The 15,626-nt window shown below is 32.0% G+C and overlaps 1 protein-coding gene across 1 annotated transcript in view; it reads right to left on the bottom strand.

Moving 5' to 3' along the window:
- Positions 1 to 15,626, bottom strand: part of CUL5 (cullin 5) — an 82,720-nt gene that overhangs the window by 34,402 nt on the left and 32,692 nt on the right. The window contains exons 4-7 of the mRNA XM_039883161.1: positions 11,400 to 11,576; positions 9,486 to 9,627; positions 7,976 to 8,121; positions 7,813 to 7,893 (exon numbers count right to left, since the gene is read on the bottom strand). Coding sequence (XP_039739095.1) covers positions 7,813 to 7,893; positions 7,976 to 8,121; positions 9,486 to 9,627; positions 11,400 to 11,576 — 546 coding nt within the window. The remainder of the gene's footprint in view (positions 1 to 7,812; positions 7,894 to 7,975; positions 8,122 to 9,485; positions 9,628 to 11,399; positions 11,577 to 15,626) is intronic.

The following is a 15,626-nucleotide window of genomic DNA, read 5'->3' as shown; positions in this document are numbered from 1 at the left end:
AGGCTGATATATCGTTTCTGAAAAATAGATCATTTATCTGGATTAAGAAAGGAAATTATGTGTGCCTTAAAAGTTCTTTGTTAAAAATTTCTCTTGGAATTGACATAATGTTGATAATTAGTAGAATTTAGGTAATGGAGATTCATTATACTATTCTTTCTACTTTTAAAAGTATTTTTAAATTTCTGCAATAAAAAGATTTTTTCAGGCCCTCTTTAGAATCATGCTAATGACTTTAAAATCCAGGTATGTCTATTTCTGTACTAAGAAAACCAATACACATACAAAGTGGTTGAGAAATTTCTGCCCTGCCAAGGTGGGAAGCTCTGCCCCAACTGCTGAGTAATCTCATTCTATATCATTCTACATGTGGAATATGCACAACTAAACACTCTCACCTTCAGCAGCAAAACCAGACTGAGAATAGGTTAATCTAACTATATATAATAGAGAAGTGAAAGTGCAATTGAAATAAGCTCCAAGCCCCAGTTACTCCGTTTGTTTTATACTTCACTGAAAATTTATACTTGAACATAATCTAGTTCAGTAGTAGTACAAATTTTGCATATTCCAAAAATCTAGACCAGTGTTTTTCAAACTGTTGTGAAATCAGTTTTAATGGCTGTGACTAAGCCTTTTTTTAAATAACACAGAACAACCAAAAATGTGCATCACAAATGTTAACAATTATTTCATAAAACTTTTGTTTCAAATATGAGCAAATAAATTTAGTATATACTAAGCCACAATATAAAATGTATTTTATATTGTAACCCTCATTGCGGGTTACAATGAGGATCAAAGGACAGGCTAAATTGACAAGATAATTGAAGTAAACAGCAGAAATTGGTAACTGCTTAGATAGAATGTGTTAGGGAAATAAAAGGCTGCTGAAGCAGTTTCTAGCTTGAGAGGTTAAACAAATCATTATAATATCGGATATCTTTTAATGAGCACTTACTCTGTACCAATTATTGTGCTAAACGCTTTACATACATTATCTCATTTAACCCACATGAAAACCACCTTATGAGGAAGGTATTTAACAATATGAGGACACAAGCTTAGGGAGGCTACGTAACTTGCAAATGTTGTATAGTTACTTCATAAGGACCTAAGCCGCAGTAACAGACCAGGTATGTAACTCCACAGCCTGCAAGTTCTGTAACTATATTAACAGAGCAAGTATATACTTAGTAATGGCGACATGCTCAGAACTGAATTAAGTGTTCTAAGGAGTAGAGAAGTATAAAACATGATTTTACAATTCAGTTGAGAATATATAATTATATATCTAAAAAATGTGTGCATATTTCATATATAACAGAGGTATATGAAAAGAAGTTTCAATTCACCAATAAAGCAAAGAAGTAGAAATAAATCCAGCATTACTACACTATAAATTTCATAAGAACAGAGACTGTTCTGTCCATAGCTATGTATTCATGGCCTCACAAGCAGTTGGTACTTGATAATAACACAACAAAGCAGTCCATAATATACTACTAAATCAAGTGGTAGAAACAATAAGTACAGAGGAAACCTATGAAAGCTAGAGAATTTGGGGCAACTTTACTGCACCCATGGCTATAAGGATCCTGAAGGATTTTTATAGGCAGAAAAAGTTAAAAGTAGTAAAACATTAAGAAAGGGAAAATATTACTCAGAAATGAATCCAAGAAAAAAATGAATAGAATGAAGTGTATGAATAAGGAAATATTTCTTATTGGACTAGAATGACTCTTGCAGGGCAGTATTAAATTAAAAAATAGGTTAGGGCCAAATTATAAAGAGTTTTGAAAATCAGAGATAGCAAATAATGAGACTACGTTTTTTGAATAAGTTAAATAATGAAAGTGATGTTTATGAAATATTAGCCTGAATGCACAAAATACAAATGATCTATAATAAGAATAAACATATCCAGCCTCAATAATTTATACACAAACTTTAAAAATCTACCATACTAAGAGACTGACAAAATTAATAGACTGACAAAACCCAGAGGAGCAAAGATAAACAGGGACATTGTTGATGGGAGCAACAATTGCTACATTTCTGAAGATCAGTTTGGTGTCATGTAGCAATTTGTAAAAGGTGCATACCCTTTGCTTCGGCAATCTCATTTTCAGGAAATTCCATTCCAAGAGAATGCCACATGTGAGAAAGATGTATGCACAAAGATGTTAAAAAAAATATAGCCATGTAACGATGTTCCAGGAAGTATTATTTATAAGAAATAAACTGTAATAATAATGAATATTAAAGCATCCGTCACTAGTGGATTGGCTACGTATATTATAGTGTACATATAATGTAGATGAAATATATACAGGAATTTAAAATGTTATAATACAGAAGGGTTTAGAGTAAAACTTTTGTTTAAAATGCTAGAGGAAAGAGAAAGAAAATAAGGAAGGAAACAAGGGAGGAAGTAAGTGGGGAGGTAAAAGTTAAAAGGGAAAAGCAAGCAAGTATGACAAAATGATGATCACTGCTAAATCTGGGGGCTAGGTATGGTGCGTTGGGTTCATTATACTATTTTCTCCACTTCTGTAAATATTTGAAAACTTTCATAACAAAGATTTAAAAAAATAAAGAGAATAATTATGGTCTAGTTTCTTGTGTGTTAAAAAACCCTTTAGAAAACTATTTTATACAGGCAAAAAGAAGGGATATTGATTGCTCGATAGAGTTCTTTCCTTATTTCAAATGAGTCTTGCCTTAACAAGAGGGTCAATTCTCAGAGGGCAGAGATCATGTTATTCCTCTTTTGTATTTCTTCCCCATCATTTACTAAAGTACTACATACATAAAACCCTAAATATATTGTTATTTGAAAAATACATCTTGAATGGAAAGGATAGTGATAAACCATCTCTCTCACCTTGTATTCCCTTTCTGTCTCCTTTTGCTAGCTTCCGTGAAGAAAAAACCTTTTTGCCATATGCCATCAACTCCTGTATTTTGCCTGAGATGAGCACAACTTCTAAATCCATAGCAATCTCTCCCCAGAGGTCTGCAAGGTGAAACACTTTAACTATCAATGTGCTTGATGTTTTACCTTCCTCTACAGCAAAACTCTTCAAAGATGATGCCTGCCATAAAACACAGCAGGCACTCAGTATTTGTTGAATGAATGAATGCATAGGTCTGTGAAGATGAAAGGTGGGATAGGCAGGCTAAGTTATATAGCAGAGCCTTCTTTCAGTGGTATTCAGTATGAACAATTAATTCTACTTCATTGAAATTTAGTAAAAAGCAATAAGAACAGTTATTCTTGTAGTTATTTAATTCTGTGTTAAGTGATAATTTGCTTTGCCTCAGCTACAAAATAGAAGTTGAACTAAAAATTATCCTAAGTTTCTCCATTTTAAGGTTCTACTTTATCATTATCAGCTAGGTCTTTAATGATACAAAGGTATTTATAAAGTCTTCAAGAATTAATTTATTCCATGTGTGGTAGGTTATTCTCAAAATTAATTTCTCTTGGCCTTTCAAGCTTGGTTTAGATTTCTTTTTTTACCATTATAACTAGTGGTTCTTGCTTCATTTCTAAACTAGTTACATAAGTAATTCTTTACATAGAACAATGAGTCAGACCAATTCACCTTAACTTTTTGGATACTACTCTTAATACTCAAATACTAAAGGTTAATAAGTATTTAAAGTTAATAATTTATGACCTGTGACATAATTCTAATTCAGTTTTATCAATGTTTTGTACAGACAGTAAAATAATTTTTATCTGTCTTAGGATCAGTAAGCAACTTTCTCCAAACCAGAGCCCCAACAGTAAAAATGACCAGGCCAGGAACAGTGCTTAAATGTTTTCTACATAGTATTTCATTAAACTCTGATAACACAAGTAAAATAGGTATCATCTCATTTTACAGTTGGGAAGACAAGGACTGCAAAGATTGCAAAAGGGCAACTTGCCAAAGGGCACAGAGCTGGTAAAATGACAACAATGGAATTCAAATCTTCATCTGGTTCCAATGTGTATGTTCCTAACCGCTATAATACATTGCCTCCCTATCAGTGTCCTAGTTACTGTGAAGAGATGAAGGCTTGCCACCACCAATTCACTCTCTATTCCATTACTGTTGTAGAAACAATTCATTTTATTCTAGTGTCACTTTACTCTAGTGAAGATAGAGACCAAGTCAATCTTATTATTCCCAACTACCACAAGGCCTAATATATTTTAGGTGCATAATAAATACTAACTGAATGCCCTCAGGGAATATCATCTAAAATACCAATAGGCATAGAAAAAAGTTGTGAGTTATTTTGCTTTTAACTTTTTTTTCTCTTTTCTTACTGTTATGGTTTTTTGTTTGTTTGTTTGCTGTCAATAATGCCTCTTCAGCAGTATAGCTCTGAAGCCTCTTATCTGGTTTTACTAATATATTGCTGCTCTTCTGCTACAGGCCCATCCAATGATAATCAAGCTTATAAGAATTGTATGAATAACTGGATCTAAGTGGAGCTAGGTTGCTCTCCTCTAAGAAGAGTGGGCTTGATATTAATAAAAGAAGAATAAGTGAGTACTGTCTTAATAAAATGCATATATCATGCCAAAAAAATAGCATGATGCTTAATGGTGAAAATTTAAAAGCACTTCCATTAAAGACTGGAAGAAGAGAGGATCCCCAATATTATTAACATTTTTCTAAAACTAACCATTTAATTTTAGATGGATTTAGTCCACTGAAGGAAATAGATGTTAGTATTAGAAAGGAAGAAGTAAGCATCATCATTTGCAAATGATGTAATCAAATGCTTGGAATATCCAAGGGAATGAACTAAAACTCTTATAAAGAATGAAAAAATTCAGTAAGCTGCTAAGCACTATATGAACATTACTTGATATGTACATCTGGCCTTTGTTAGGCCTGGCCTTGTAACTGGGTAAGATTTGCTCTATTATACAGAATACATGTCCAGAAACTTGTTTTCCTGCATATATTGAAAAATAATCAGGTTTAGAAAATTAAGATTTACTTGTACTAAATTTAAAGGTAATTGATAAACCATAATAATTTGCTAATTTTCAGAGGAAAATATAAGTGCCAAAAATGTACATACTTTAATCTTAATTTCTGGTGTGCATTATTGTGTAGCTCCCTATGAACTTAATCTGTCACTGTCCTCCATTAATGAGAATAGCCTAATAGGTAAGCACAGACTAAAACTAGTATCAATAAAGCATTTAGATACAACGTAGCAGGTTCTGATGGCTAACTCCTCTAAGAGAGAATTTAGGACAGTAAGTTTTTAGTGTAGAAAGTGAATTCTTTCTTACTAGCTATTCAAATAATAATGTTTACACTTTATTCATATTAAATTAGAACCCAGGACTTGATTTTTTGTTTATTGTTCCTTCTATTACAACATACTTCATTTTAACACATTTCTCTTTGTAAACAAAAATCACAACAAATATATAATAAATGTTATGTATATAGTATAATGGCATTAGCTCAGTGAGGTATACAGTATAATAATACATCTGCATTAAGCCTTAAATTCCCAATGTCATAATTCTACAGTTATGGTGCTTGATGTCTCCTCTGTATCGAATTTTGCTGACCACACTAAACCGTGGTCACTGATTAATATTAATCTATGTTGTTAAAAATTAGCAGAGGGACAATCTTTCAAGGAAAAGATGGTAACAGTCCTGGGGGAGGATGATAGGTTTCTGAATTGCTATTAATTCTTTTTCTGGTGATTTCACAGGTATGTTCGCTTTGTGATAATTCACTTACTATATACTTGAAATTTTTGTGTACTTTTCAGTATATATGTCATATTTCAATCAAAACAGTTGATTTAAAAAAATGAACAGAAAATCAAAACAAAATAGAAACAAACCACACAAACAGACTTCTTACATCCCAATAAAATACAATTTCTTTGGAAGCATGCTATATTGCACTTAAGGTCTTTGTTGAAAAATAATGAAACAAAAACTTATCTTTAAACTCTAGAATCATTCAGTTCGTGAGATAACACTATTTGGTAACTGTGGAAGAGCAAATTCACATCTTCTATTTCAAGTTTTTTCCCTGTGTGTGTGTGTGTGTGTGTGTGTGTGTGTGTATGTGTGTTAAAGTAGAAAGAGAGATTTAACTGTTCTATACAAGTTGTCATGTGTATTTGTTTATCTCTACCTTTCTCATTATCTTTTTCTTGCTCTATCTCATTCTTAGTTGGACCTCTATAGTTGAATTTCCCTAAGTTTAGTATGGATATGCTATAATTAAGCTGTATAAATACAGCAGAAGATTAGAACAATAATTCTATCTTACAAAACTGTAATATCCCCACTCAGATGATACGGGCACATCGATCAACTCAAAATTCTCAAATCCCTCTAACTAAACTCACTTTTCTCCCTTACTACTAGGATTTATTCTTATACTTGATCTCGCTGTAGTAGCGTAATTCTCCCAAGCCAAAAGCCTCAGAAACATTATTGAGTCAATTCTCTCCAATATCTAATGCCATTCATATGATAGAATGTTCCACCTATGGAAGTCTTTCTCTCCACTCTTGTCTTTTCCATTTCCATTGCTATAATCCTACTTGGTACTCCTAATATCCAGCTTAAGTTACTGCAAAAAAACTCCTACTTCCTATTCTCGGCTCTTTGCCACTCTAATTAAACTTTCATACTATCACTAGATTAATCTTCCTGAGGGATAACTTTAAGCATGGCATACTTGTTTAACAAATATTTAATAGCCTTCGCTGCCTTCTGAATGAAGCCCAAGCTTGGCTTTAAATTTCTATAGAGAACTTCTACAAACAACCACTAAATTAGGCCCCTCTTCTGGCCAATATCAAAGTTATTTTAACCTTTAAAATAGGAAATATACTGCACATTATGAAAAGCAACACAAAACAAAAATGAGAGAAAAAAGATCCAACTCAATTTGATTCTTGAACAAAGAATAAACATGACTACCATTCAAAATGGACAATGCCCAAAAAAGGTTAGAAAAAAAATCATAATTAAAAAATGTCTGGTTGCAGGCAAACTGGAATGTTACTTCTTTGAATGTAAATCTAAATCTAGTTTCTAGGCTCCAAAAACTGAAAGGAACTGGAGGAAATATTATTGCTACATTTTCCTTACTAAAACATAGTAAGGTCACTCTCCATATAAAAGAAAATACCCAGGAGAGATATTACAGTGTGGTTACTACTTCTGGAGTTTTTTTTTTAAATAAGGAACTTACAAAATAAATAAAATAATATAAAAGAATGATATTCTCTTATCAAATAATATTTTATCTCATGACAAGATGAAGTTTGAAAACATCCTCCAATGAGAAGAAATCTGCCCTAGTATAGTCGGTACTAGGCAGTACTCATTAATTCAGTGTTTGCAGCCACTTTACAGAACTTAATCACCATAAATACTGAGAGTCGACTGTATCTTGAGGGAGTATATTTTACTTGCCACAGCAAAGTCACTGAAATGGTTAACTTTAGATATGCATAACACATGATAAAAGGAGACGGATTAAAAATTAAGTACATTAAATATAGTAAAGTCTAGAGCAGGGATGGCAAACAGACTTTATCTTGCACATCAGCTCTGAAGAACAATGAGTTCTGAATAAGGTATCTATTAAACCTGTGCTTTGGCTCACGGGGAAAGAGTAATATAAACAACTAGTGATTTTGGTCAGAGACGTGTGAAAGGATAAATAACGTTGCTTCCATTATGTATTTAACATCCCTGGGGTGCTGTACTTCAAATAATCCCACAGAATATACAATTACAACATTACTTACTGCTTCAACAGAGTTACATTCTCGTCTTGTTTCTAAATAACGTAGTGCTCGTTTTTCTTCTTCTTTTAATTTAGCATCTGCCTGTCCAGAAGGAAAATAGCAATCATTTTAAGACTATCAAGAGAATAGCTCAAATTATCACATATACTAAATTCTGACTTACATATTTCATATAATTCTGTACACCATTTTGTTGTAAATATGAGGGTGCTTGTGTTCTATAAAATCTCTCTGTTGAATCCAAGTATGCCTTCTCAAAATTGTCCCTATAAATTTGAAGCTTATCTTCAGGATTAGAACAAAGGTTAACTGAAAAACAGAAAATAAAATTTTACTCTAATTATAATTCAAATCAGTAGTTTGAATATGATAAATGAAATAACAAATATTGAGTCATTATGTGACAATGCTTACAAGAACATAAAAACATTAAGACAAAATCTCTATAAAAAACTTTAAAAGAACAGCACAAAGCAGTAAAGTGACAAACAGTGTAGATAACATGGACTATTTTATTTTTTATTCTTGAATAGAAAAAACACTAACTTTTAACTAAATCAAGAAACCATTCACAGAAGAGATGGGATTTAAAATGAGTCTTAAGGAATAATCTGGGACTTACATAGATTAATAAAGTAAGTAAATATTCAGAAATAGAAAAGCACAAGGCTAAGATAAGGTATAATGACTAGGTTGTCTGAGTGGATTATAAAGTTAATAGAAGATAAGGTAGGATGGTAAATTAGGAATGGTTGTGGAGAGCCTCCAATCTCAGGCTAAGTAATCTGAATTTAGCATGGTGTACCAAATGGGTAAAAAAAGTACCAACAAAATAGTACCTAAAAAATAATCTTATGAACAGCATATGGGTAAAATGATAGCAAGATGATCATTACAAGAAGACTGTTTCAAAATTCGAGAAGTAGAGTTTAAAGAAATCTAAACTGGTGGCAGATGAAATAAAAAAGGAATAAATTTTAAGGACATGGCTAATGAAAAATTTAGCCTTGATACTTGACTATGAGGGCAATAGAGAAAGCAAGTCAAAGATAACTAAAGCTTCGTTAATATAAAAAAATTCTTGTTGACAACTATTTTCCATATTCAGTAAAGACAAGTGTCAGCAACACAGTTAATTCCACTAAAGAATTATAACAGGGAGGCACAGGTACTATAAAGCACTATGAGAGAACCTAACCTAGCTTGGAAATTAAGCAACAGAGGATGAGGATGAGTTAGAAGATAAAGAGGGAAAAGAAATAATATTCTAGTTAGAGGAAATGACATATCTGACTGAAAGAACAGATGAGAATGTCATTGTCAGAAACAGAAGTTTGGAGATAGGAATGTACACATTGAATTAACTTTCATCCTAAAAATGTATGTACAAAACCAGTTACCTTTGCCATAGATTCAAATCTACATTTCTCTAATTTAAATTGCTAATAAGATTCACTAGCCAAGAAAGGAGATGGAAAAAATAAATTAACCACATGAACATGAATTTTTGTAGGTTTCTTTAAAGCAGAGTATCTTTTGTGTACTCTTAAAAGCGTCTGACACTAAAAGCAGATGTGACAATATGCTAATAAACATAACTTTGATAGTACTACTCTATTGTTTTAGAATTTTCATGAAAAAAAAAATTCTGATCATAAAAGTTCAGAACATACCATAGGATTCTCTTACTCCGATGACCAACTGAGAATCAAAAGCTTCTCCTAATCTTTCAGCATGTACCAGTTTCATTGCACTGTCTTGGAGTCTATTTTTTATATTTGAAAAGATTGACTCATTCCATGTATCAAGCATTAGCTAGGGAAAAAAAAAATATGCAATCATTTCAATTATGAATATACCAGGTACCACATATACACCAAAAAATGTTAAGTACAAACACTAAAAAAGGAAATCAAATTCTTAGGCCTACATTCACTTGAATACTTCAGGGAGGCAGTATATTTAAATACGGTAAATAATGGTAAAGAACACGTTTCAGAATCAAATATAACTGGATTTGAATTCCAGCTTTCTTATTTACCTGCTTCCCTATCTGTAAAATGGTGAAAATAATAGTACAAATTTCAAGTGGCTGCTGAAAAATTAAATATGGTATTACATGGAAAATGTTACTTCCCCTATAGTTTCACGGTTGAATTTCAGAAATATTGGTGTGTGTCTGGAATGTTCACACAAATGAACATTTGTGCAAAGACATAATAAATGAGAAAAGAACCAATTGAAAATGTTTCATATCAGACCTTAAAATAAAGAATATATAAATCCATCTTACAGATATTCCACTTAAATGATAAAAATGATATATACATATTCCTGAGTAACTTTGTCAAATATAGTAAACATATTAATAACAGCAGCCAAGAGCATCAATAACAGGAATAACAGTTACATAACATTGAATATGTACCTACACTGCTCTAAGTACTTTCCACATATAACTCATCTTTAGTATTCGTAACTTAGATACAGATACACTATCATCTCCCTTTCAGATAAGTGGAACCCGGGACAGAGAGGAAAGCTAACTTTTCCACATTTCCACAGTTCATATGTGGCACACTGGAACTTGAATCCATCAACTGTGGTCCTAGAATCTATACCTTTAGTCATTAAGCGATGCTACCACAATCAATAGGAAATGGTAAAAATTAAAAGAATAACAGAAAAACAAGAGAGGACAAAATTATGGAACTGTAAATTAAAAAGCATCTAGAAGTTTCTCAGGAGTGGGAGGAGTAATTTCTCATATTGCCGTTATTTCTACCAATGAAGAACCACTGAGTATCTAAATTTACAGTAACCCTGTCAGCATTAGTATAAATTTTAAGGCTGGGACAATAATGCCCAGGCCACTATTTGAATGCCTGAGTCTGTTGCTAAAACCATTGCAGCAAGTAGTAAGTTGTTTAAAATTCAAATGGCATTTTTTACTTTTCAGATCTGTGGTTCCATTTGATTCTCACAAGTAGGAAAACATAAAATAATTGAGGACATACAGGTTATTACTGATTGAAGAGTTGAAAGTGAAACCTGAGCTTTTTCAGATCTGAGTTTCTTCCATTAAATCATGAGTTGTTACTGGGCACAGAGTTTTTAACTAGAAACTATGCAAAATATGAAAATAATCACAGTATATACTGAGTTTATAATAGAATCAACTAAAAAGATGAAAAGATTACAGTAGTTTAGCCACGATTAAACACAGAGATACCAGAAGATAACCTAATAAGAAATTTTTGAAACAGAATAAAAGTAACTTAATTTATAGGAAGGTAAATGTATAAAGAAAGATTAAAGAAGTAAAATATTAAAGATAAACCTAGGAAAAGGAGAAAATGAAAAGAAAAAGTGAAGACAGATCTACAGTTTAAGACCACATAAAAAGATGAAAGGGAATGAAGCTAAAACTTTATGAAAGAAAAATACTCAATAAAACCCAGCAAGAGCTGAAAAGGAATTTATATGTGAAGTAAAAAAGTCCATTTAAAATCTAAATTACCTTCAAAAGTCTTAAAATTGCCCTCTTTTTGAAGAATATTAGGGAAAAAATGAGAAAACTGACTTACCTTTCGAACAATACTGTCTTCTACATTTGACTTTTTATTGCTGCCCTGTTTACCCATTAAAGTAATCTCTAGTTGACAAAAAGGCTTCGGTAAAATATCACACTGTGTAAAGAATTTTCGCCATTCAACAATATATGCTTTCAGCAAAGCTGTATCATCTTGGTGGCTCAGTACTCGCTGAAAAGAAAAAAGAAATGTACCCATTTTAAATAATGGTGCTTTAAAAGAATACTAGAACATATTCATGCTATAAATTTAAAATATTTTATTTATTGTACAAACTATATTATACCCAAAAGAAATTAAAACATATTCACACAGATTTAGTGTGATCATTTCACAATATATACATATCATTATGTTGTGTACCTGAAACTAAAAAAATGTTAATATCTCAATTTAAAAAAAACCCTGTATCTGTTAGCTATCACCTTCTTATCTTCTCCTCTGTCTCCCCCTTAAGTACTACTTTACTTGTGTCTAAATATTTGCCTGTTGTAGCATGCATTCTATTTTATTCCTTTTTATGGCTGAATACTATTCCATTTTACAGCTTTACCATATTTTATTTATCTGTCCATTGACAAACATCTGGGTTGTTTTCATCTTTTGGCTATCATGAATAAGGCTGCTATAAATATTTGTATACAAAAAAAGTTCGCAAAAACTTGTACACACCAAGAATAAAAGACAAAGGACTCAAACAAATAAATCAGAAATGAAAGGGAGACATTACAACTGAGACCACAGATATGCAAAGGATCACAAGAGTCTACTATAAACATCATACGCCAACAAATTTAACAACCTATAAGAAGTATACAAATTTCTAGAAATATACAATCTACCATCATAAAGAGATAGAAAACTGAACAGGCCAATTACTAGTAAGGAGACTGAATTAGTAACTAAAAACTTCAAAAAACAAAACCAAAGTCCAGGAACAGATGGCTTCACTGGTGAATTTTATCAAGCATTAAAAGAAGAATTATATACACATACTTTTCAAACTCTTGCAAAAATTACAAAAGGAGGAAACATTTCCAAATTCATTTTACAAGGTCAGCATTCCCATGTCTAAAACCAGACAAGGTCCCACAAGAAAATTACAGGCCAATATCCCTGATAAATGTAGATAAAATCTTAAACAAAATACTAACAAATCAAATTCTATAGCACATTAAAAGGATCATACAGCATAATCAAGTGAAATTTATTCCAGTGAAGCATGAACGGTTCAACATCGGCAAATTAATGTGATACATCACATTAACAAATGAAGGATACAAACCATATGATCATCTTGGTAGATGCTGAAAAGGCATTTGATAAAACTCTACATCCTCATATGACAAAAACTTTCAACAAAGTGGGTATAGCAGGAATGTACCTCAATATAATAAAGGCCATATGTGACAAGTCCACAGCTAACATATTCAACAGCGAAAAGCTAAATGCCTTTCTTTTAAGGTCAGGAACAAGAGAAGGATGCCCATTCTCACCACTTCTATTTAACATAATACTGGAAGTCCCAGGAAAGCAATTAGGCAAAAAGAAATACAAGGTATCTAAATTGGATAGAAAGATGTAAAACTGTCACTATTTGCAGATGACATTAAATTATATATAGAAAACCCTAGAGACTCCATAAAAAATTGTAAGAACTAAGAAACAAATTCAGTAAAGTTGCAGGATACAAAATCAAAACACAAAAATCTGTTATGTTTCTGTACACTAATAACAAACTATCAGAAAGAGAAACTAAGAAAACAATCCCATTTAAAATTGAATCAAAAAGAATAAAATATCCAGGAATAAATTTAACCAAAGAGGTGAAAGACCTACATTGAAGACTATGACATTGATGAAGTGAAGAAGACACAAAAATGAAATAATATTCTGTGCTCATGAATTGGAAAAATATTGTTAAAATGTCCATACGCCCCAAGGTGATCTACAGATTTAATGCAATCCCTATCAAAACTAATGGCATTTTTTACAGAAATAGAACAAACAATCCTAAAATTTGTATGGACCCACAACAGCCAAATCTTGAGAAATAACAAAACTGGAGGTATCATGCTTCCTGATTTCCAACTATTACACAGCTACAGAAATCAAAAGAGTGTGGCATTGACATAAAAACAGACATGTGGATCAATGTAACAGAATAGAGAGTCAGAAATAAACCCATGCTTCTATGGTCAATTTATGACAAAAAAAAAGCCAAGAATATACAATAAGGACAGGACAGTCTCTTTAATAAATAGTATTAGGAAAACTGGACAGCCACATGCAGAAGAATTAAACTCGACCACTATCTTACATAATACACAAAAATTAACTCAAAATAGATTAAAGACTGAAATTTAAGACCTGAGCTGTAAAAATCCCAGAAGAAAATATATGCAGTAAGCTCTCTGACATTAAATGTTGGCAGTGATTTTTTGAGTTTGACACTAAAAGCAAAAATAAACAAGTAGGACTACATCAAACTAAAAAGCTTCTGTACATCAAAAGAAAGCATCAACAAAATAGAAAGACAACCTACTGAATGGGAGAAAATATTTGCAAATCATATCTGATAAAAGGTTCATATCCAAAAGATACAAAGAATTTATACAACTCAATAGTCAAAAAAAATAAATCCATACAGATGAGCAAAAGGAATATGAAAAGATACTCAATATCACTAATCATCAGGGAAATGCAAATCAAAACCACAATGAGATGTCATCTCACACCTGGTAGAATGGCTATTACCAAAAAGACAAGAAATAACAAGTATTGAAGAAGATGTGGAGAAAAGGGAACTTTTGTGCACTGTTATTGGAAATGTAAACTGGTGTAACCACTATGGAAAACAGTATGGAGGTTCCTCAAAAAATGAAAAATAGAACTACCATATGATCCAGCAATTCAACTTCTAGGTATCTAACCAAAGAAGACAAAAACACTAATTCGAAAAAATATACAGGTGGCACTCGTATTTGTGGGTTCTGCATCATCAGTTAGCTGAATCTGCAGATGCAGCTCACAGATACAAAGGGCTGACTAAGGGTCTTGAGCATCCGTGGATTTTGTTAACTGCAATGACGGAGTGGCAGATTCCTAGAACCAACTCCCAACAGTTAACAAGGGATGACTATTTGCACTGTCATGTTCACTGCAGCATTCTCTGCAATTGCCAAGATATAGAAACAACCTAAATATCTATCACTGGATGAATGGCTAAAAAAAATGTGGTATATATACACAATGGAATATTTTTCAGTCATAAAAAATTTCTTGGCATTTGGAACAACATGGATGAAACTTGAGAGCATTATACTAAGTGAAATAAGTCAGGCAGAGAAAGGCAAACACTGTATGATCTCACATGTAGAATCTAAAAAAAAACAAAAACAAAACACAAAATAAGCTCATAGATACAGAGAAAGGATTGGTGGTTGCCAGACCATATGAGGGTACAAAATGGAGGAAGGGGTCAAAAGGTACAAACTTCCAGTTATAGAATAAATAAGTCACGGGGATGTAACATACAACATGGTAGTTATAGTTAATAATACTGGATCACATATTTGAAAGTTGCTAGAAGATTAATTCTTAAAAAGTTCTCATCACAAGAAAAAAAAGTTTTTAACTATGTGATAAATGTTAACTAGACTTATTGTGACCATTTTGCAATAATACAAACATTGAATCATTATGTTATACCCCTTAAACTATTATATGTCAATTATACCTAAAAAAAAAAAAAAAATCCAAGAAAAACCAAACTTGTACACAAATGTTTATAGCAGCACTATTCAAGATAGACAAAAAGAAGTAAAAACCCAAATGTCTATCAATGATGAATAAACAAAATGTGGCATAGACATGAAATGGAATATTATTCAGCCATGAAAAGGAAATACTGATAAAAGCTACAACACAGATGACCCTTGAAAATGTTATCGTAAGTGAAAGAAGCTAGTGATAAAAGGCCACATATTGTACAATTCCATTTATAGGAAGTGTCCAGAATAAACAAATCTATATGGACAGAAAGTAGATTAGTGGTTGTGGTAATGGGAGAGTAACTGCTAATGGGTACAGAGTTTCTATTTGGGGCAGTGAAAATGTTCTAGAGTTAGTGGGTAATGGTTGTACAACTTCATGAATATACCAAAACCCACCAAACTATATATTTTAAGAGGGTGAATATTCTGGAATATTAATTATATC

The sequence above is a fragment of the Pteropus medius genome, unplaced genomic scaffold (genome assembly GCF_902729225.1).
Source record: "Pteropus medius unplaced genomic scaffold, Ma_sr-lr_union100, whole genome shotgun sequence".
NCBI lineage: Eukaryota > Metazoa > Chordata > Mammalia > Chiroptera > Pteropodidae > Pteropus > Pteropus medius.
The sequence above is the reverse complement of the archived record's forward strand: the minus strand, read 5'-3'. Positions and strand labels throughout refer to the sequence as shown.